The sequence below is a fragment of the Engystomops pustulosus genome, chromosome 3 (assembly GCF_040894005.1).
Source record: "Engystomops pustulosus chromosome 3, aEngPut4.maternal, whole genome shotgun sequence".
Taxonomy (NCBI): domain Eukaryota; kingdom Metazoa; phylum Chordata; class Amphibia; order Anura; family Leptodactylidae; genus Engystomops; species Engystomops pustulosus.
In genome coordinates this window covers 77,222,343-77,246,734 of record NC_092413.1, presented here as the reverse complement: position 1 = coordinate 77,246,734, position 24,392 = coordinate 77,222,343, and the positions used below count along the sequence as shown (strand labels likewise).

Genomic DNA, 24,392 nt, shown 5'->3' with positions numbered 1-24,392 from the left:
TAGTTTAGGGGGGTTATTTTGCATGACGGGTTCTCTTTAAACTAAACTGATGCAAAGACATTGAAACAACAATATCTACAGTTGGGAATCTGTCTCTTTTGGTTTAATGTTTTGGCTTTAATACTTGATGTTAAAGGAGACTCCCTTACAAGGTAGCCAAAGATGCAATGCTTTCTTATCACATCCTGGAAAAGGTATCCTGTTCATTAGAATTTATATATGGTTCCCACATTACAACGGGAAGAAATCCAGCAGCACAAACAATAGTCCAAAATGGTGGGTGCAAGCTCAATAAGGACCAGGCAACGGACCTTCAAAAGTATTCAAACGAAAAAAGCAGCACTCCCACAGGCAAGGATGAAGAAAAGTGGACCCTTTATTCCATCAAAATTGCGACGTTTCAGCCCCTATGGAGCCTTTCTCAACACTGTGTTGCTTACAATGAATTTCCACTGTGTTATGAGTGCAAGTCAGGTAAGTCAAATCCTCCTTTTTTAAAATAACAATTTAAGTTTTGAGTCATTTTGATTACTTTTTTAAAATTAATATCTTTAGGAGCAATAACAACTACTAAAATTTGCTAATTATTTTATACACTTTATTTAAACAGACACATACTGATAATATTAGCAGTGTTAGTATGATGAATTTTACAAGTTTCAGGTAAATATGTTTCAAATCCAACAACTACTAAATATACTGTTGTACCGATATTTACAGAAATTAAGATATTCTCGTTAATATACCAACTCATATTTGTATTGGTATTCCCAGATTTTTACTATTTTCTATTTTATGTTTGGTGAGGTCGACACTAGGGCCCTTCAGTGTCAACCCACCCTCAGCCCAGCCTGTATCAAGTGTTTTTTTTTTCATATGAATATCATTGTTGTTAGTAACAATTACAGAAACATATTTACCTGAAATTTGTGAAATTCACCATCCTAACTGCAATTATTAATATGTGTCTGTTTTAATAAAGTGTATAAAATAATTTGTAAATTTTAGTAGTTGTTAGTGCTTAACTTATATTTTTCTACTTCTTTATTTAAGTCTTATAAATTTGCCTAATAAATCCTTTCCTATCTCTCAAACAGCACCCATACATAATGGGGGAAAAAGCTTGTGTTGATCACCTGTTTCTAGAACCAATATCAAGGGAGAATGATACATAGTACTTTGGTTCCATAAATGGCTTTCCTAAGTGCAACTTTTTTTTTTATTAGTAAGGGCCATATTCAACCTAAAAAATAAAGAATAAATTATTTTTCCAACATTCAGTTTGCACCACATCTTGTGCGATCCAAACGCTTCCACTATATTTGCTACTATTTTTGTGTGTATGTGATACCCCTGCCATCTATTTTATAGACATCTAATTGGTGACATATCACCATACTAAGGGGAGTAACTACAGTGGTAGCAGCTGCTATCGCGGCCACAGTGTCAGGGGGCCCCGGCATCTGACCTGACGCACTGAAGAATGGAGGATGTGCCCCATTATATACATATTGGAGCTTATTTACTAAGGGTCCTGCGGCCGCATTTCTGTCAGGTTTACCGACTTTTCGGGGACAGGCATTTAGAAGAGGATTGTGCCACACACGATCAGTTTGTGTCACAATCGGTCGTCTTTCATGTGACTCACATCGGGGGCAGTCCTTTAGACAATCCAACGGATTTGCACAAACCACAGGATTTCACTTGTTTCGCAATCCAAGCACTTACATACACCGGGAGGAAGATGGTGAACAGATGCAGGAAATCGGGTGCACAATCTTTGTGAATCGTGCTGGAGTGCATGATAGTCGCACACTCGGGAACGTCTGTGGCCGGGTAAGTAAATGTGTCCCATTATGATACACATCGTACAGCATAATATGTACTTTATATAACAGTGCACATCTTCCACAGTACACAGCCAGAATAAGAAATCTCAGGGGGAGATGGAAGGGACAGCAGAACAACAGGACTAGGGATCTCTCATCTCTAATTCCTGCCATCTACTTCCCCCATGTGGTCATCAGCTATTGGGACAGATCTGTGTGAGTGTTTAAATGTATATATCAGTGCTTAAATATGTGTGCATGCCTGTATAAATATGTGTATATGTGTATAAATGTGTGAGTATACAAATATGTATATTTTCTGAAGGGGGGGGGGACCTTTTCCGAAGTCTGCTGAACTTCTGTCTCTCAAAGTTACCCCACTGCATACATGCATTCCCTATCTGTGAAAAGTGTGCAGTTGACTTATAATCAGTGAAGAAAATAGTGGGGGAAGATATATGTTTGACATAACATTAATCTTAGACCATTAATTATACAATAAACAAAAATAAATCTCCCTAATGAATCTGCCCTTCTGAGTTCTGACTTCTCCCTGCCTTAGAATATTTGCTCCTGTTCTTATTTATTTTATTTTTGTACTATTTTTTTTTTTAACTTTAACCCTGGGGAGTCTGATTGCTCCTACCATATGCTTTAAAGGGAACCTGTTATCAGAAGGCAGAATTTCACTGGAGACAGGTCCCTATAGACATTGCAGAGTACATTACGAGGGCGGTTCAATAAGTACCCATGTTAGAATTGAAGTTTTCCAAAATTTTCATTTTTTTTAACATAGTCCCCTTTTAGAAAGATACACTTCTCTCAATGTTCCTGCCATCTTTTTAACCCCTCCAAAAAATAGGATTTGTCGAACTCTCCAAAATACGATGACAACTCGACGCAAAAACTCCTTCGGATCTTGCTTAATTTGCTCCAAACACTGCTTTGAAGTTAACAGGCGCATCCACTTGTTGTCCACTGTGACCAATCGTGGCACCCTTCGGGACGACAATTTTTTTCATCACCAACTTATAATCACATCCTGGTCGTTCCTTATCAAAAACAGATGTTCGCCCATGTTTAAAAGCGCAGAGAAGAAGCTCATGTGCAGTTGAAAAGCACAGAGAAGGTGCGCATACGCAGCCGCTTTGAGGCACATTGAGCCGCCAAGCAGTGAACTGCACAGATGCCAGGGTGTACAGCTCACTGTGCAGGCGTGAGGTTTTCTGTGCGGTGAGCTGACGTCAAGAAGGGTGGGATGAGAACATGGAGGATGTGGGAAGGGAAATAATTGAATAATTACTAGTGGGGGCGAGCGGAGACCTATGCAAATGAGCAAGGAAGCGTTACGATTTGAATCACCCGGGGATGTCATATAATCTTATTTTGGGGATATTACACGAACAGAGGGAGCACAGAAGCCATTCTAACTGTTATGTAATGTACTCTGCAGTGCCTATTGGGACCTTATCAGTGAAATTCTGCCTTCTGGTTACAGGTTCCCTTTAATACTACGGTATTGCAGTATATGGAGAATTTTCTATAGATCTGTAATGTGTGCTGCAATATGAAGCAAACACCCATCTTGTACTATTATGTCACAAGTCATTAAGGGGTTAATGGCATAGCAGGAATGATAAATTGTTCACAGAAACCAAATTACTGTGTAGCTTTTACTTTTTAAGAGTATTATGCACTACGTTGCTATAAGAAACAAAAAATAGTTTTTGTTTTATCATGAGGAAGAGAAATGTTTTATACTGTTAATTAAAGAATTCACTGAATTAGTAAGAGAAATATAAAACAAATACCTTGTAACTGTTTTTCTATACGCTTTAGTTCTTGCAGTATTGATAAAATTTCCTGCAAAGAGAAATATGTTTCATAGTGATACATGCCACTTTATGGTAAAAAAACATACAAGATCAAGTTTAAGACTAACAGTAAGACCAAATGAAAAAAATTACAAGTGTACAAGCCCTTTTCAACATAAGCAGAAGGCCAAAGCTATAAATCCACATTAGGAATCTGCAGCAATACAGACAAGCAGTGTTTTTAAAACTAAGTATGCTGTGTGCTCCCCAAGTGATACAGGAAGCCTTTGAATTGATGTACCAGATTAGATGCAGGGGGGTGATAAAATGCACAAATTACCCTTTTCTTAATTAATCACAGCAAAAGACATCCAGGAAGCACATATTCTTTGTAGTGTTGGAGAATTAATTAAACAAATCATCATCAAACAACATACCGCACATGAAGTTTTCAAAATAGGAACTTCACTTTCTGATCTGAGTTTTTTCTCAATCTCATCCCAGTTCCTTTCCTTGTCTTTAAATAATAATCTGTGAGAATAAAATATATGAGATCAAAGATAAAAGCGATCACTCAAGAACGATAAAGATAAAAATAATAAAATAATGAAACTCTAACCATGTCAAAATCAGTGCAGCAGCACCTATAAAAATGCAAGTTGGAGTTGGAGTTTAACCGGTTAAGGACCGGGCCCTTTCCTGTTTTTTCATGTCCATTTTTCACTTCCCACCTTCAAAAATCGAAATTTTTTATTTTTACACGTAAAGAGCTGTGTGACGGCTTGTTTTCTGCGTAACAAATTGCACTTCTTAGTGATTGTATTGAATATTCCATGCCATGTACTCGGAAGCGGGGAAGAAAATTCCAAATGCAGTGAAAATGGTGAAAAAACGCATTTGTGCCATATTCTTGTGGGCTTGGATATTACATCTTTCACTGAGTGCCCCAAATGACATGTCTACTTTATTCTTTGGGTCGGTACGATTAAGGGGATACCAAATTTGTATAGGTTTTATAATGTTTTCATACATTTACAAAAATTAAAACCTCCTGTACAAAAATTATTTTTTTGATTTTGCCAACTTCTGGCGCTAATAACTTTTTTATACTATGGAGTACGGAGCTGTTGGTGGTGTCATTTTTTGCGAAATTTGATAATATTTTCAATGATATCATTTTTAGGACTGTACGACCTTTTGATCACTTTTTATAGATTTTTTAAATATTTTTCAAAATGGCAAAAAAGTGCCATTTTCGACTTTGGGCGCTATTTTCCGTTACGGGGTTAAACGCATTGAAAAACCGTTATCATATTTTGATAGATCGGGGATTTTCGGACGCGTCGATACCTAATGTGTTTATGATTTTTACTGTTTATTTATATTTATGTCAGTTCTAGGGAAAGGGTACTTTAACCCTAGGTTGTCTGATCGATCCCATCATATACTGCCATACTACAGTATGGCAGTATATGGGGATTTTCCTCCTCATTCATTACAATGTGCTATCAGAACATTGTAATGAAGGGGTTAAAACGAAATAGCCTCGGGTCTTCGGAAGACCCGAGGCTACCATGGAGACAGAGCGGCGATCCCAGGTAAGATGGCGGCGCCCATGCCCCACTATCTTTTTGCAATATGCAGCAAAGACTTACCGGCTATGGAGAGGGATCAGCCCGTGAGCCCTCTCCATGCAGCGCGACCCGACCGCCGCCGTGAATACACGGCGGGCGGTCGTGAACTGGTTAAAAAAGTAGAGATAGGCCCACCTTTATGACACATTAAAATTATGCAATGCAGGGCTGTTCTATGTTCCAGACAGGCAACCTCATTTTTAACCTCTTTACGACCTGGCTCTTTTTTGTTTTTTCATTTCCATTTTTCACTCCCCACCTTAAAAAAAAATCTATAAATCCTATTTATTTTTACACGTAAAGAGCTGTGTGACGGCATGTTTTCTGCGTAACAAATTGCACTTCATAGTGATGGTATTTAAAGGGAACCTTCCGTCTCAGATCTACCTATTAATGTAGATCTGTTGGCAGGTTCAACTAATGAATGACATGGGAGGTCTTTTTAGGGCTAATCCTTGAGTGGCCTGTAACTTCATAAATCTTTTATCACCTAATATGCAAATATCTGAAAGAGCCTACTAGGGCGTGGAGTAGCTGGATCTGAAGCTACACGGAGCGGCTACTCCACGCCCTAGTGGCCTCTTTGGATCCTCCTGCCATGCTGTTCACGCTCTGCATAGACCATCTATGAAGAGCTGGCCGCTGCGCATACTTGGCTCCCGAAGCCGGAGCTATTAAGCTTGCGCAATAGCTCCGGCTTCGCATCCGAGTACGCGAAGACATAAAATTTTTATTTTTTTTTATATACCAAGCTGTATGAGGGCTTATTTTTTGCGGGACAAGCTGTACTTTTTATTGGTATCATGTCGGGGTAAATGTTACTTTTTGATCACATTTAAACATTTTTTTTAGGAGGTTGGATGTGAAAATATCATAATTTTCAACAAAGTTCTTTACTGTGTTCACTGTACGGGTTCAGTAACTATTTTCTCTTATTTTATGGGTTGTTACTGGTGTGGAGATACCCAATATGTAACGTTTTATGGTAATTTTCACTTTAAAGTAAAATTAGATTTTTATATTTGATGGGGCATTAGGGGATCTTTATTCATTTATTTTATTATTTTTTTTATTTACACCTTTTTTTGAAACTTTTTTTTTTTACTGTTTCACTTTGTCCCAGGGGGGGACATGAACAAGTGATCATTTGATCACTTGTTCAATGTAATATACTGCAATACTTATGTATTGCAACATATTACATAGTCAGCCTATGCATTCTACAAAGGCTGACAGGCACTGTATTAGATCATGCTGAAAGCACGATCTCACAGACATCTACTGCCGGCAGCCCTGGGGACCTTCATAGGACCCCAGGACTGCCTTGGAAGCATGTCACTATGACCGCAGCGTTTATGGGGTAAAACGGCCGGGATTGCGAGTATTGCAATCCCAGCTGTTACTGTGGGAACCCAGCTGTCACATACAGTGGAGCTCCCACAGCAATCGCACAGGCTCTGCTACTGAGCCCAGCCGATCGCCGAGACGTACATGTACGTGCTGATGCGACAACTGACCACATTTCCCGATATACATGCACGTCCTATTGCGTTAAAGGGTTAAAGGTCCAGGAGTGGCCTAGCCAGTCTCCAGATACCAACTCCATAAAAAACCTTTGAGGGAATTGAAAGTCTGTCTTGCCTAGTGATGGCCCCAAAACATCACTGCTCTATAGAAGATCTGCATGGAGGAATGGGCCAACATACCAACAATAGTGTGTACCAATTTTGGGAAGACTTACAGAAAACGTTTCCACCATAATTTGAAAATAATTTCTTTAAAAATCAAACAATGTCCCACAATTATTAAGTAATCTATGCCAGCATTCCGGCATAGATTGCACATAAATACATGTGCAAACTGGTAGCACATGTATTTATGAAATGTCTATGCTAGGATTGTGCAAGGATAGGGAGCTTCAATGCATATTCGCACCAGCCGCCACATTTATTTCAGAAGTCAACATTTATGAAGACCGTGCTCTGGTGCTCAGAAATGTGGCGCAGGGTGCGCAATAGTGCAGTTTGCCTCACCAATAATAAATGTGGGCTAATGTGATTTTCTATTTTCTGGCGTTTTCTCATTTCGTCCTTCATTGTCGAGATCTACCTATGATGTAAATTTGTAAATTACTTGCCCCTCGTCATTTTAAGTGGGACAACTTGCATAATTGGGGGCTGACTAAATCCTTTTTCCCCCCACTATAAGTCACATAAGACTCCTTATAAAGGAGGCTCCTTTACCTGGTTCCAATGGTTCAATACAAACAAAAAAAAGAAGGGTTGGGCGTAAACCCACAAAAACATTTTGCTGTTAGAGGAAAGCTACCAACAGGATCAAGGATTGTAAACCCAGGCCAGATACAGGCTAGTGCGTTCCCCTTCATGCAGAATCCACTCTTGTTTTACTTTCTCTCTCGTTTTCACAAAAAAAGGCTTTCGAAATCATGCAAACTAGCCTGAGGGGATAAAAGCTTAATTAACATTTATGGAGCTCTACATGCTAATTTGCATAATTTTTAAAGATTTTTTGTAAAAACATCAATCCTTGATCCTGGTGGCATATTGAGAAGGCTCAGGAGCTAGGCTCTCTCCTTAAATAGTGGGTAACTTCCACTGACAGCAACGATTCTAGCCAGTGCCATCATGGATGTTAATCCCTTAGGTGCCTTGGTCAAACGCAACTGTGGCACCTAAAAGGCGACAGATGCAGGAGTCAGAGCATTATATAATGCAGCACCTACAAACTAAACTCTAATACTTTTCATACACCATATTTTTTAAAAAAAAAACATATAGAGAACATATAGAAAAGAAAGAATAAATATTAAAAGAATGTTTATCCCATTCATATAATTGCATAGTTTCAAAAGTTAAAAAATGTCTGATTTAGTTTTTGTTCTTCATTTTATCTGTTAAAGAAATTTAAATAACAAGTGATCAAATATTATTATTAAAAAATACAAACTTACATTGCAAACAAAGATCCCTTACACAGCTCTATACACACATTTAAAAAGTTACAGTTGTCGGAATATGGAAACAAACATGCTTTCAATAAAATTACAAAACTTGGGAGAAGATAACAAAATGAAATCTTTGTAAGCATAGCCAATAAGAAAGTGGCTTGTTATGTTTTATTTTCAATTCCACCACATACAGATAGGTTTTCCTATTGTTTTCATAGGATCTTAAATGGTGCTACTAAGAAATACAATCTACAGAAAACATACTCCCGTATAGGTCTTTTGAAAATGCAAGCAGAAAAAATCTGCAACATTAAGATGTCATACAACGAATGCTGCATACAATCGCTTTTATCATACCTACTGGGACTGCACAGATGTATCCAATAGTGTTTCCTAACCCATTACCAGGCTGCCATAAGAGATCAATTAATTCAAATTGTCAAACTCACTGCACTAAACGGTTTATGTAACACACATAGATCAGCACCCTATCCCCAGGGTAACTTGTGTGTTGCTTAAAAACCCCTTTAATGATGACAGCCAATTTGCTAATCTAACATTTAGGGTGCATTCAGACAGCCGTTGAGGGAGCCGTGATCTGGTCGTACGATTTGGGACCAGATCACTTCCTAGACTTCTTTGGCTGCCAGGGACAGTGCAGTGAGAACACAGCGTGTCACCGCCCTGTCACTGAATCACCGTCTGCCTATAGAGGGAGAAGTCAATGTTTACGGCTGGTCCACAGCCTTTACCAAACACTTTCAGCCGCTGGTTAAAGGATCAGGCGTAGAATGAAGGGCACAGTTGTGAGAATCTTCCTTTGGCAAGGCTGTGCCTTTCATTCTACGGCTGAAAGAGTTTGATAAATGCTGTGGACCAGCTGAAAATGTTCACGATTATTTTTCTATGGATGAAGATGGGGTGAAGAACTCTCACCCCTCTCACAATCTGTACCTAGCCCTCTGCTTGCCCGGGATTCGTTCCGGACGAACACCTGGCTGTCTAAATGAACCCATATATAGTGTTTGATTTCAATTTCTTTGACGTTTATCCATGAAATATCAAAAAATTACCTAGATAAATATGACATACCTAATTTTGTTTGCTGTTTTGTCAATGGTTTGTCTAATTTTCCTGGAAAACTGGAATACTGAAGAAAGCAGCAAACTATCGCCCATTACCTAAATAATAGAATGGATAAAGAAGTTAAAGAGCAGACATAAATCCACCACGTGTGACACATGTACCGACATCTTTTATGATAGATATGCTCCTGATGCAGCAACAGGATTGGTTTTTACAAAATCAGATGAATGTACATTGTCTTATGTAAAATGACACTTCCCAGAATGCACATCACTTGCACCAATAAAAAGTATAGACAATGACGCAGACTTCTGGAATTATACAATTCTGCTCCAAAGACTGCAGATTTCAGCTGGTTACTCATACAACATTTAAAAGCAGCTCAAGGTAAGTCAACCCCTAAATGACAAATTTTCTTTCCTCCTACGTTGCTCCCATTGTTCCACGACCCTGATTATTTACAGAGACAGGCACACCCATTCATCCTGCACCTGATACAGCATTGAATCTAATCTAATCTTGTGTCAGGCAAGCGAAGTCGTCAGATAATGCCCAAATCTATAAAGGTAATCCATTATTTACCCACTTGACAATACCAGGGGTAAAAGAAATTCTGTATTAAATGTTGGCTGTTTAATTACAGGCGGTCCCCTACTTAAGAACACTTGACTTACAGACGACCCCCTAATTACAAACAGACCTCTGGTAATTGGTAATTTATTGTACTTAAACCCTAGGATACAATAAAGAGCTATACAAGTTATTAAAGTTGTCTGCAATTGAGCTTTACTGTTAATCCTGGCTCTTATGACAATGCAACATTTTTAAAATCCAATTGTCACAGAGACCAAAAAAAATTGTCTGGAGTTACAATTATAAAATATACAGTTCCGACTTGCATACAAATCAACTTAAGAACAAACCTACAGAACCTATCTTGTACGTAACCCGGGACTGCCTGTACTGTGATAGACAGACCTTTATAATAAATAATATTTGATGATTTTAATGGAAGCTTCCTTAAGGACATGTTATGTTCAAAATGACTAGAGAATAGAAAATATGGGACCAATATTCAAAAGGGATCAAAAGTTGAACTACAGACCTGTGAGTTTAACATCAGTTAAATGGAAAATGGGGGAAATATTTGAGTATATTTGGGTTTGTTAGAGCTGCTTTTACGGTGTATTTCAGCATGGATTTAGAAGGGGTTGATGTTTTATACCATGACCTTTCCAAGGCATTTGATACTGTACCGAATAACAGGTTGGTACATAAAACTAGACTGCCGGGACTAGATAAAAGTCTGTGTATTTGCCTTAGCAAATGGCTTAGTGATAGGAAACAGAGGGTCGTCATTAATAGCACATTCTCATATTGGGTTGATGTAACCAGTGGAGTGCCACAGGGGGCAGTATTGGGCCCCTTCTCTTTAATATTTTTATTAATGACTTTGTAGTGGGTTTACACAGTAAAATTGCAATATTTACAAATGATACTAAGCTCTTTACTGTAATTAATACAGAAGAGGATAGTATAATATCACACAGGGATTTGTGGAAGCTGGAGGATTGGGCAGAGACTTGCCTAATGAATTTTAATTCATTACAAATGTAAGGTTATGCACTTTGGGCTGAGAAACAAAAAGTACAACTATGTTTAATTAAATTACGTAAACCTTGGTAAAAGACTTGGGTAGACAGTAAACTTAATTTTAGACAGAAGAGCCATTTAGTTGTAGATGTATCGAGGGGCATAATTTCTGTTGTGGAATATTGTCAACAATTTTGGGCACACGTATAGAAAAACTAGAATTGTTGTAGAGAAGAGCAACGAAGATTATTGAGGAATGGGCAGACCAGAATACACAGATTACTAAACTTGGAGTTGCTCAGGCTAGAAAAAAAGATGGCTGAGTGGCAAGCTCATTACAATCCACAAATATCTACATTTGCAGTAGTGGCATATTTTCAAAGATCTTTTTATACCTAGGCTTCTATGAGGCATTCTCTGCCCTTATACGGGAGACAGTTTGACCATCACCATAGAGGGATTTTTGAGTGGAAGAACAGTAAGATTATGGAATTCTCCCAAAGGATCTGGTGTTGGCTGATATTTTTGTTCAAGAGGGGTTTGGATGACTCTCTTGAGAGCAAAAACAACACATCTTACGGGAACAAACCATTTTTGAAGTTAAGTCCACTACACATCATAGAGATGAGAAAAGGAGGCTGAAGAATATATGGGAGTGATTAGACTATTCAGGGACTGTCTGTAAATAGTTAAGTCACTAGACACAGGTTTTCAGGTTTTTTTTTATCTCTCAGCTGTCAGTGGAGTAAGGGATGGAAAGGTAATGTACACAAATTGCTTAAAAAAGGAAGAAAGGTAGAAGAAGGGGAAAAAAAAAGGAAAATATTTATTTAATCAAGTAACATATTCCTGACTAAAATCTTGGTAAAAAGTGAGTGTAGTGTAGCTGTGTGTGTTAATGTAGCAGGGCCATGTATGTGTATGCAGAAGTGTGGTGCTTGTGTGTATATTGCAAAGTTGTGTGGGTGACCACCAAAGAGTTTGTAATGCCTAAATCTGGGGTGTGTCCTGAAGTCCAAAAAATACTCTATATTACCAAGTTTACTGTCCTCATCATCACTGCTGATTTATGCAATGTTATCAAAAGAAAAGTTAGGCTTTAAACTTACTTCGTCTCTGCTCCATGTTTTTCTTCTAGTAATAATTTGTGGTTCTGGTGTTTCCTTAGGCTGTGGCTTTGAATTATTTGGCCGAAAAGCTGCCTCTGATTTAGACACATTTGAAGGAGGAATCTTCCTGAAGTTTAGACTTTCATCAAAAACACGATCTACCAGCTAAAATAAAAATAAAAAGCTTATAGAGCAGATATATGAATTACATTTTAATAAAAACTTGCAAGAAGTTATAAAATTACTGAATAGCATGTATTTGATGTTTAATATCTCTACACATAGCTGCTGAATAGCTGATATTGAAATATTTGCAGAAATTTCCAACGCAATTTATGTTGTATAACATGTAAAGAATAAAAGAAGAAGCAACAAACTTGGTACATGATAACCAGCACTAAATGATTTATTTTACTGCCAAGGCCTGTTTGTTGTATATACGGTAAGAAGTATTTAAGTAAAGACATCATTCTAAGAATTCTAACACTCAAATTGATGTTGTGGGCATAAAAGAAAAAAAAAGTTTGCACTCTTCTCCCCTATATTTATATCCCATGGAGGGATTTCTTGTTCCCCCAGGTCACCATTGGCCTCAGTAGTAACCCTGACTCCAATGGCTGCACTGACCGCCTGGCTGTTTTCGTCTGCAGAAAGTCAACCAAAGGGAAATGGCAGCTGGTGCTAATTTTTTTTTTTTTTTTTTAAACGTTTCCCCTCAAGCGCAAAAAATGAAAACTAGAATACCCCTCACAAAAAAGCAACAAGGTTTAAAATATAATAATCATGCTCAACAGAAATAGATTATTAATCAGATTAATTGCCCAGTCCTACTATCATCTCATGGCAAGCGTAGGGGACAAGCCTATTCTACTAAGATTAATACTTTTTTCGGTTTCTGTGGACAGTTTGTGAATTATTTACTGTTAACAAATAGACAAATAGTATATATTTGGGGATTTTGTAACCTTAATTTAACAACATAGTGTAAGTACTTCCGTGAATAGCCAAAAAAGTTTTATTGATGACAATTAAGGTTTAGTGGTTAGTAATGCTTTCATGTAAATAAAATTGAATCCCTATGCAACATTGCTGTTACTTTTATAGGAAAGAAAAGTGTGGCAGCCTGCATTACATTTTCTGTCAAAATAAAGGAACTATCATGGGAGGCCATCAAACAGACAAGAAGAGTAGACATTAAAAATTCCAAGTTAATGGCAGGAAACACCACCATGTTAGCATGGTCCTGGGGGAAGAGAGGCAGCAGCACCATGTTAGCAGAACATAAATGTTGAATTTCATTGGTGATAAACGTTTTGATTAGAACTTCAAACATATTTTCGATCACAGCAAAAAGGAAAACAAATTTAATTTGTTAAAAATGAACAGTTTTTTGAAAAGCAGAAGGCAAGGAAGAAGAAAGAACCTGTGCATCTTCATGAAGATCTCCTACCTCCTCTCTGGTGTCTATAGCTGAACCAGGTGTGGTAGCTGCAGTGCTTACTGTGGTGCTAGGTGCAGTGCCTGAAGAAGTCACCGAATCTATTTCCCCTGCGACATCATTAATTTCTCGAGCAATGAGAGCCAAATCTTGGCTAATTCTAAAAAATAAAAAACAAAATACAGACATTAACCTACATTACAAAAGAATATTTGTATTAAAGGAAATTAACTAAAAAATACAAAAAAGGATATTAATCCTCACTCCCGATCCTCTTCATCTTAATCACAGCGGTGTCCTTCACTAGTCATGACACGCTGGGATCACCTAGAAAAGAAAGTTATAATTAGCAGCACGGAGTGTCTGGTGCTTTTTTCGGTCTGCTAATTATGCACGCCGTCCCAACATGGCAGAGGGAGGTGACGAGGGTGTGCATAATTAGCAGACCGAAGCACCAGACATCCTGTCCCCGCACTCTGTATTGCTAATTATAAATTTGTTTTCTAGGTGATCCAGGTGAGTCAAGACAAGCGATGGACAGTGCCGGGATCAAGAGCAAAAGTAGCACAAATGAGTATTTAGAGTCTTTTTTGTCTTTTTAATTGGTTGATTTCCTTTAGTGAAAAAAAAAGCTGATGCTTTTTATGTGCCCTTGCAAAATTATTATCAATAAAATCTCCATTATAGACCACTGCTGTACACACAAATCTAAGAACAACATAATAATTTATACTTTATAATAATACACAAGTGTATTTGATTTGGTAAAGGTTTCCCAAAAAAAAAAAAAAAAGTTTCTCTCTCAAAGAGAACCTGTCAGCAGGAATGTGAATTATAGCTGGCAACAGGTTCCAATAGCCTGTGCTATGCTGATTAAAAAAATGCCTTTATCAGCATTCTGAGTCATTTCAGTAATTTATATAATTTTAATTCACATTACCTGGCTTCCTGCCAGCAGCATGTGGAGAGTCCTGGGGGAAGGGAGGCAGCAGCAGCCTGTGTGTGCCTGAGCCAGTCTCCTCTTCTTCATGCAGCTCCCTCACCACTCCCCACTTCCTGTAATGTGCATTGAGCAGGCAGGGGAGGGAGGTGGTGTGGAGGAAAGGAAGAATTCATGACTCACCACACACTGTTGGCCAGGTAATGTTAATCAAACTATTATAAACTACTGAAATGATTCAGAATGCTGACAAAGGCATTTTTAAAATCAGCATAGCATAGGTCAGTGATGGCGAACCTTTTAGCGATCGAGTGCCCAAACTGCAAGCCAAAACCCACTTATCTACCGCAAAGTGCCAACATGGTAATTTAGAGCAATATTACCTACATAAGGGCCAAATAAAACTGCCACATGTTTACCACCACTATTAGTATGCATAACACAGACATATATACAGTGCACACATATATACAGTATGCATAACAGACATATACAGTACACACATATACACAGTATGCATAACACAGACATACAGTACACACATATACACAGTATGCATAACACAGACATACAGTACACACATATATACAGTATGCATAACACAGACATATACAGTACATACATATATACAGTATGCATAACACAGACATATACAGGGCACACATATATACAATATGCATAACACAGACATATACAGTGCACACATATATACCGTATGCATAACACAGACATATACACACAAATATGCACAGCACAGATACAGACACACACATATACTTATATACACATAACACAGTCAAACACACACACGTGCATAACAAAGACATATTATGTATCTGTGGTATGCATATGTATGTAAATGTCACTTATACACACACATATATGCATTGCACAGGTATATATGTATGTGAACTGTATAAACAAATTTTAGACACTGTACAACGTACAGTTATCTATGAGGAAGGCACACAGCAGCCTCTGGATGTTCCGGGTCACAGCATCCCCCTCTCTCTCTGTCCTGGCTCCACTTTAGGTCTCCTAGTAGGAGGGGGAGGTACAAGCATAATCCTGCACCTGGCTGTGTTCTTGCAGGTCCTTAGTTTAGAAGAACTGCATCTACCCCCTGCAGTGTGACCTGTCTGCTCTGTATCTGAGCGCAAGGGGAAGATGCTGTTCTTCTAAACTGAGGACCTGCGTGCCTCTCTCTCTCAAGGTCCCAGTCGCAAGTGCACTCCCTGCCACTGCACACGGTGGAAGATGATGGTGTGCGTGCCAGCAGAGAGGGCTCTGCGTGCCCTGTCTGGCACACGTGCCATAGGTTCGCCACCACTGGCATAGGTTGATGGAACCCGACAGCAGCTAAAAATTGCCCTTTCCTAAAAAGTTCCCCTTAACCAACTACATAGCAGTGATATTTATCTACATTTTGATGTGCATTTTAAAACACTTTAATACACATTAAAGCTCTTAAGGATTTGGCCAAAATATTTTCCAAACGTGGTGAAAAATGCGTTGGTGCCAGTTTCTTGTGGGCTTTCTTTTTAATAACAGGGATATCAAATTTACAATGTTATTCTGTTTTAACAGATTTAAAACATTAAAACCTTTTGCAGAATAAGAAATTTATTTTTAAACATTCTGTTAATAACTATTTTATACTTTAGTGTAAAGAGCTGTGTAAAAGTAAATTTTTTTGTGGGACAAGCTGATGTTTGATCACTTTTTAGTATTTTATGGGGGACATGTATCTGTACTTTGACTTGTTTTTTTCACTTATTGCAGTTTTTTTTATTTTAAGGGACTTTTTAGGTGCATTTTTGTGGCTACTCCTGAGTCTTAAGAAGTTAGCCCCTGGGTGTGTCTGTTGCAGTGTTTCCAAATCTATCTGAGACACGTTTTCTTTGTACAACTGACCCTATGCTTAGTGCCGAAAATGCTTAAAGTCACAACTGCAAATTTAGAGAGATACAATTAGCACTGCTAAAGTATGGCAACTTCTAGCAAAAGTGGCAAAAGAAAACAAATTATACATGTGCCCCTATCTGTTGCAAAATGGCTAAAAAAGACACATTAGCACTATTTTTCATTAAGGAGTTCACCGCCGGGAATAACAGTTTTCAAATTTTATGGATCCAGACTTTTACGATATAGCAATATCTTTAATAATTTTTTTTACAGTTTTTTAAGCCTCCTATGGTACTTGAACCCTAGGGGTTCTGATCACTCCTACCATAAACTGCAATACTACTGTATTGCAATACATGTCAGGTTTGGAAGTGACAGGCCCTTTAGTCTAATAGAGACTCTGGGATTGTTGCCCTTGATGATGCATGGAAGGCATATATACAGAAACCACTTGTGCTGTATGGAGAGGGTTCAGCCCACTACCTTAACAGCCTTGTGACATATGGCTCACAATTCTTCATGTAAATAATAAATATATGCAAATAAGGTATAACTATTTTGCGAGTATACTCCAAGGTTGTCACTAATGCCCTTACCTTGCTATTTCTTCACGATGTGCAGTCCAGTCACGGATATAATCTTCCTGTTCTTTTGCCTTATGTTTAAAAGTTGATGCATTTAATGCTCCAGATGGAGCTATGACTGGGCTACTTCCATTAATGTGTGGCCTCTGAACTTTAATTGTTGAAGAGGCACGTAGCCTCAAAGATTTAGGAGAATTTCGGTTTGTTCCAAATTCATCTTCAGAAGTAGAAGCATACTCCGGTGGTAAGCGTCTCCATCGGGCACTGACTGTATTTTTAGGAAGAAAACAAAATATTTATTTTTCTACAAAAGATACACAGAGCAAGTATCAAAAGAGCAAGTATCAAAAGGGCTGGTTGCACCAAGGACATCACCATTTAGAAATCTGACTTCTATGAACACTACTCAGATGGCAGCAGCCAGCCTAAACATGTCCCTTCTGCTTCTTTAGGCAGAAGCATAGTATGTGTAACTAGTCCATTAACCACTTAACAACTTGGCCCTTTTTTGTATTTTCATTTTTCAACATTTTTTTTTTTAACATTTTTCAACACCATTAAAATTTTTTTTGGAGAAGTGGTAAAAAAATTCCAAATGCAGTAAAGTTAGTGAAAAAACGCATTTGCGCCATTTTCTTCTGGGCTTCGTTTTTACAGGTTTCAATATACATTCGAAATTACTCCTCTCTTTTATTCTATGAATCGGTATGATCACGGCTTTACCAAATTTCCATAGGTTTTAGGCTACATTCATACTGACGTACGTCCCTCAAAGTCGGCAATGGGCGCTTGGAGCGGTTCTGTAGCTGGGAGAAAGATAGGACATGTCCTATCTTGCCCCAGAATACGCTTCCGTGTGGCATATATCGCTATGGAGAGAGGTGCTCACCCCCTCCTCCTCTCCCTGGTGCCGACCTGGTGTCCGCCGTGCTACGGTACGGCAGGCACATATCGTGTGAATTTAGCATTATTGTGTATTAATACATTTAAAAAATTGAACCTTTCTGTACGTAAAAAAAAAATCTTCATTTTGCCATATTTCTGACACTGATAACTATTTCATACTTTGGAGCTGTGTAAAATGTCATTTATTTTTTGCGGGATGAGCCTTTTTTTTTTAGAACATTTTGTGGATTGTATGACCTTTTGATCACTTTATTACATTTTTGCTAAATGGGCATTACATTCCATTACAGGGTTCAACTCCAAGAATAACAGCCATTATATTTTGATAGATCAAACATTTTTACAGTTTATTTTTATAACAGTTCTAGGGAAAGAGGGGCTGATTTGAATTTTTTTTACACCCCCTAGGGCAGTGTTCCCCAACCTTTTTCTATCTGGGGACCAGCTGCACCTTAAGTTTTTTTCCAGGGACCCTTGCCGGGTAACCCTCTTTCCATGGTCATTGGGGAAAAAAAAGCGAGCGCGACAAATACTCCACCAGAGATGCATCTATGACGCATGCAGAGGCTGATTTACTCTCCAAAAAAAAAGCGCTGGCTCTTGGCAGTAGCGATGTGCAGCTGCCGCCTGCTAGTTTGTAAGGAGTAGAGCGGACAGCGGAGCTCACAGACACAGAGCAGTCACGTGCACACCGACCACTACACTGCAGAGATGTCTCTGCTTCTGCCGGCAGAAGGGAAGCTGAAGCCACGCCCCCTGAGCACTCACTGCTGCCGGTCACGGTCTTCTCCCAGCTGCTCTGTGTCCCATGTCATATCACATATAGGGGGCAGCCGGGGAATCACATTACACTAAAAAGGGGCGGGGCAAGCACAAGCAGGAGGACAGGACATGTGACCTTTACAGGGGTCTCAGCTCCTCCTCCCCTCCTGACCAGTCTCTCTAGTTCTAATAGATACAGCTGCACATGCACGCTAGCATACAAAGTCTGAGAGAAAGAAGGAGAGTGGATGAGCGTTTGATTTCCAAGGTGTTTGTTGTCCTCTGTGGGGGTCTCACAGGTTTGTGTGACTGACCTATACCCAGGGAGTTCAATTGATTAATAGTGGTTACCTGAGCCTGACATAAGATGTATTCAATAAAGTACAAAATAGTTATGATTGAGATTATGGGTGGACTACATGGGACACAGGAGTTGACAGTGATCTTACAATGGTCACAAGAGCTTACAATCTATGAGGAGGGGGGAAGGGACAGGAGGTGACAGTGCTTGTCCAATGGTCACAAGAGCTTACAATCTATGAGAACGAGGAGGGAACACAGGAGGTGATCGTGCTTGTCCAATGGTTACAAGAGCTTACAATCTATGAGGAGGAGCAGGGGACACAGGAGGTGATAGTGCTTGTACAATGATCCAGGCATTTCAAGTAAGGGATAAAATAAATAAATACCCCAAAGACCCCAATGTTTTCACATTGTATTGAAACTCATTCTATTGAAAAAAATCCTCTCTGAACCAAAACACTTGTGCTCAGTAAGTAGCAAACACATGTTACTAGTTAGGGAACGCAAGTGCATCGGTCAGAAGGCTTATGTTTTTGGGAAGGACTATCTATTAAAAAATAAACAGTGTAAAAAAAAAAGTGTTATGCCCTAAACCCCCGAAAAATAAATTAAATAAATTTAGAGGCGGCAGCCCCAGCCTGCTCAGTGTGGGGAGGTAGGGGGTTTGGGGCTGGCTATTAACAATGTATACGACTAGGAGTTGTATATTTGTATTACTGAAAATTCCATACTCTTCCTCGGCTAAAAATACTCCTCAAAAATGGTGAGAGGAGTATTATTACCCTTCTGGAAAAATGCTAGTGCGACCTCTGTACTCCACCATGTCGGACTGAGCGTGTGATATAATTTTCAAATTGTGTCGCTAGCCCAAGCACTTTCATGAGCCACTAAAAAGATGGTGAACCCTGTCGGATCTGAACGGTGAAATGATACATGCAGGATATCGGGCGCATGGTTTGAATTGCGGGACTGTGCATTGGCAATGTCAGCAATGAACTTTCAGTGAACTCTGGGGACGGGGTAAGTAAATGTGCTCCAAAGTCTGCATCAACACTTGATTTGCATGAACACCTAAAGTGCAAACACTAAACCCCGATATGTCACTTTTCTGAAATTAAATTGGGAACTTTGTGTCTGTGCCTAGCTAGCATCAACACCTTAATCCCCAGTTTGTTAATTTACTGACATAGAATGGGGAACTCTGTATTAATACTTAGGGGGATACTTATCAAGGCCTCTGTGCCACGTCAGTGGCGTAGAAGCCCTAAAATAATTGCAAATGCTATTATTACACCCATTATACAACAGGGAGCGTGAAGCAGGAAACTTCCATTGGTGCATACTCCACCCCCATATGTCACTAAAAAGTCCTAACGTATCCAGAGAGATTATCTTTGCGGTATCCTTATTAAATAGATAGACTACTAAACATTAATTGGTTACGACCAAAGGTATAGTGAGGTGGAAATATCCCACCCATGATAGAATCAGAGGCAAAAATATACATGTATATACAGCATCTCACAAGGTCCAAAGATGTCATATGGATATTTAATTCAAATATAAATGATTATGTTGAAATCATGACATTACATATGGGTTAAAGGAGTCTTGGTATTCTTGAATACAGATTAACACAGCAAGACAGTTTTGCCTATAAACTAAGAGAACACTAGTACCCCTAATCAAAGTTATGTCAGCACTAGCTATGTCAATACTTATATGATGGAGGACATAAAGACGTCAAAAAAAACAAACAAACATAACCAACATTTGAGTGATGTACTTTCCAAAATGGTGTCACTTCTCAGGGGTTTCTATTGTACTGGTACTTTAGGGGCTCTTCAAGTACGCTGTGGCACCACAAACATTGGTAACCAAATCGGCCTGCCAAAAACCCAATAGTACTAACTCAGTTCTGGACATCACTCTCCAGTTGACATTCACATGTCATGTATTGGCAGAAAATATGGGATATATATTTATCTCTAATACCTTCGGAAAGTGTACATTTTAGGGCTAAATGAGTATATTTTTATACAGAAAAATTAAAATGTAAAAAATTCTAATCTATTCTTGGCTTATTCCGTAGAAGATATTAAAGGGTTAACAGACTTCTAAAATGTTGATTTGAATTGTTTGAGATGTTAAGTTCATAAAATGGAGTTACGGGGGGCGTGGCTTGCGCATGGAGGAGTGAAGACGTGCCGAGACTGAGCTCCCTGGCCTGACCGCTCCCACTGTCCTCCATACCTCAGCGAACCCGGAATTTCTTGCCATATGGGAAACAGGAGAAGGACCAGAGCTTCTAGCATGAGTCACACAGGCAATCGCGGCTCCATTACCTCATATTTTGACTCGGCCGAATCCTCCAGCGGCGCGGGACGCGGATCCAAATGGCGACAGCATATGGTTCTCCGGCCTGCTCGGAAGCCGTGCACATGTCAGCACCGCCCTCTCCTACAGGCACCTCCATGTCAGCTCACAGCATAGACTGGGACCTGCATGCTCACCCAGAGTCTCTGCCCACAAAGACAGACCTACAGGGCCTGGTAAGCCGCCTTGAGGCCTCATACAAGAAGGAGGTGGATTCAGGAGGTGAGACAATTGGGGCATAGAATTGCAGATGCTGAGACTGGGCATTTGGGACACTATATCAGAACACCACAAGATACTACAGGCCCATTCCTTAGCCATGAGAGACATCTTCTCAGCTCAAGAAGATTTAGAAAACCGTCATAGACGGAATAACATTCGCGTAAGGCCGGCGTCACACAGGGCGCTTTGTCTGCGCTTGCAAACGCAAACAAAGTCGCGCCCACCGGGGCGGGCCTCGGCCCGATCGCATCGGCGTTTCCATGGAAACGCCTGCGATCGGGAACGAGCCGCCGGTGTTTCGCGTTAAATTAACGCAAAACACCGGCGGCACGTTCCTGATCGCAGGCGTTTCCATAGAAACGCCGATGCGATCGGGCCGAGGCCCGCCCCGGTGGGCGCGACTTTGTCTGCGTTTGCGTTTGCAAGCACAGACAAAGCGCCCTGTGTGGCGCCGGCCTAAGGGGCCTACCCGAATCTATTGAGGCCAAAGAATTGGACTCGGTGGCTCAATTATTGTTTGCCGATTTACTTGATGACCCAGCAATTCCTCCAGTGGAACTGGATAGGATTCACCACACATTAGGCCCGAAACCTGCGGACAATCAACGTCCCAGAGATGTAGTATGCAGAGTACATTTCTTAAAGATGAAAGAGCAATTAATGAGGGCTGCCAGAACCAAAGAACATGTGCTATATATCGATAAAGAAATTACCTTTTTACCTGATCTGGCACGGCGCACTCTACAACTTAGGAGAGCCCTACGTCCCCTCCTAGGAGAGCTAATCTCCTGCAAAATTCAATACCGCTGGGGATATCAGTTTCAACTAATTGCAAAGCATCAAGGCAAGACGGCGATATTTTGTGATCTAGGGGACTTACCTAAGTTCCTAGGCATACTGGAGCTACCGATGATTGCTATACCGGACTGGCCAGTGTTACCGCAACCTATGGAGCCACCTCATCGTGAAAAGTGGTCACCCTCGCAGAAACCACCTAAGAAACGGCCTTCTAATGGGAACTCACCTGGTACCACCTGATTAGATCACAACAATAACTGTCATCACTCACTTAATAGATTATTGTTTTCTGGGTTCGCTAGCATAAGCTAACATGTTGTAAAGTTACAATAGTTGGGGAGGATGTTCCCCTTTGCCACGCATGGCGGGGAGAAGGGGGTTCCCCCTTATATATCATGACCTATATTCCCTTCTGGTTATGTGAGGCATCTAATGCCATGCCCTACCGGCGTTGGCTTTACTGTTTTATAATTGTTTTCTTTTTAAGAGAAGGGAGGTTTATTGTCTTTGGAGGCTGGGAGCGGGTTCAGTCCCGGGACGCAGGGAAGCTATCGCTCACCATATGTTTCTACGTCCCCAGACTGACATTCAAGCGTTGGCAGGTTCTGACGATGGTTTATTAGACATTTATTGTTCAGACTGGAGTTTCAATACTAGTAATACTACTCTAATCTTTACTATCTATGTCTGGCTTGTCTTGTCTTCCCCCATCTTTCCTTCCCTTCTCTCCCACCCTAATACCCACCTTGCATCTAGTTTAGGGCTAGTCGTAATGTTTAACATATTTTTGCTTCTCTTCTTTGATTATTTCTAAGATGACTGATTTGACAATCTGTACATTTAATGTGAAGGGATTTAACGTCCCCAAGAAATGGGGTCAGATACTCTATTCTATGCACAAAAATCGTGCTAAGATAGTAATGCTACAGGAGACTCATTTTGAGCGAAACAAAACACCACATTTCAGAGACCGTTATTATAACACGTGGCTACATGCACCAGGTCTAGATGGTCGCTCAAGAGGAGTCTCCATCGGATTTCACTATTCATTCCCCCCAACAGTATTGGAATCATATAGCGATCTGGAGGGTCGATATTTATTTGTTAAAATTTCATTTGCAGCTAAGTGTTAGCTGCATACCCTGGCTAACATGTACTTTCCCAACTCAGGTCAAGTAGCCTTCGCATTAGAGGCACTGACGTCTCTGGACTCGTTTGCGTAATCCTCCCAGATCATCCTGGCTGGAGATTTCAATTGGGCATGGGATTGTTTAGTTGATACATCCTCTGGTAAGTCATCCCTTTCTTTTGCAGTGGTGCGTAGACTCAGGAAAGTTACAAAAACAACTCTTAGTAGACTCTAAACCCACACACTAGAGAAAATTCCTTCTATTCGGCAGCTCACAAGTCATATAGTAGAATAGACATGATATTTGTTAGTCACCCACTTTTAGAGCTAGCTACTAAAGCATATATAGCAGTGATGGCGAACCTTTTAGTGTCAGAGTGCCCAAACTGCAACCCAAAACCCCCCTTATTTATTGCGAGGTGCCAACCAAAAATTAAAACAGTAACTTATTGCACCCTGTTCTTCAACAACATTCAATCATATTGGCCTCCTGAGGACAAGATGGAAAATTTGCATCATTTTAGCTTCTTTCCAGTGTCCCTCTGTACACAGAAAATTGTGTGGCCAGCAGAAGGTCTTCCAAACCCAAGTAGCGAAGTGCCCACAGAAAGGGCTCTGAGTGCCGCCTCTGGCAACCGTGCCATAGGTTCGCCACCACTGATATATAGGATAGATCATTTGGTCTGATCATGCCCCAGTGTTTCTTGCTCTCTTAGTATTTCCCACCCCCCCGTAAGCCGTTCACATGGCAACTTAATAAAAATCTTTTAAACGATGCTCTATGTAAAGGTAGTTAAGCAGCGCCTATCTAGATTTGCACAAGACTACAGAGAAGCCCCCTCAATCTCACCCACATTATGGGAGGGACTAAAATGCGAGATCAGAATGGTCTTTATGTCACATGGCTCACGTTTGAAAAAAGCAAACACAGCTAAAATTTCTGCTCTATTAACTCATCTATTTGAGCTCGAAACACGCAATAAAAAGTCATGCTCT

At 39.9% G+C, this 24,392-nt stretch overlaps 1 protein-coding gene across 3 annotated transcripts in view; it reads right to left on the bottom strand.

Annotated features, from left to right (window-relative positions):
• CEP170 (centrosomal protein 170) overlaps positions 1–24,392 on the bottom strand; it is a 92,898-nt gene that overhangs the window by 6,386 nt on the left and 62,120 nt on the right. For 2 of the 3 annotated variants that reach the window (XM_072141159.1, XM_072141162.1), the window contains exons 12-17: positions 16,913–17,168; positions 13,457–13,631; positions 12,034–12,198; positions 9,338–9,426; positions 4,081–4,174; positions 3,641–3,692 (exon numbers count right to left, since the gene is read on the bottom strand). In XM_072141159.1, coding sequence (XP_071997260.1) covers positions 3,641–3,692; positions 4,081–4,174; positions 9,338–9,426; positions 12,034–12,198; positions 13,457–13,631; positions 16,913–17,168 — 831 coding nt within the window. The remainder of the gene's footprint in view (positions 1–3,640; positions 3,693–4,080; positions 4,175–9,337; positions 9,427–12,033; positions 12,199–13,456; positions 13,632–16,912; positions 17,169–24,392) is intronic. The other variant, XM_072141161.1, reaches the window with a different exon arrangement.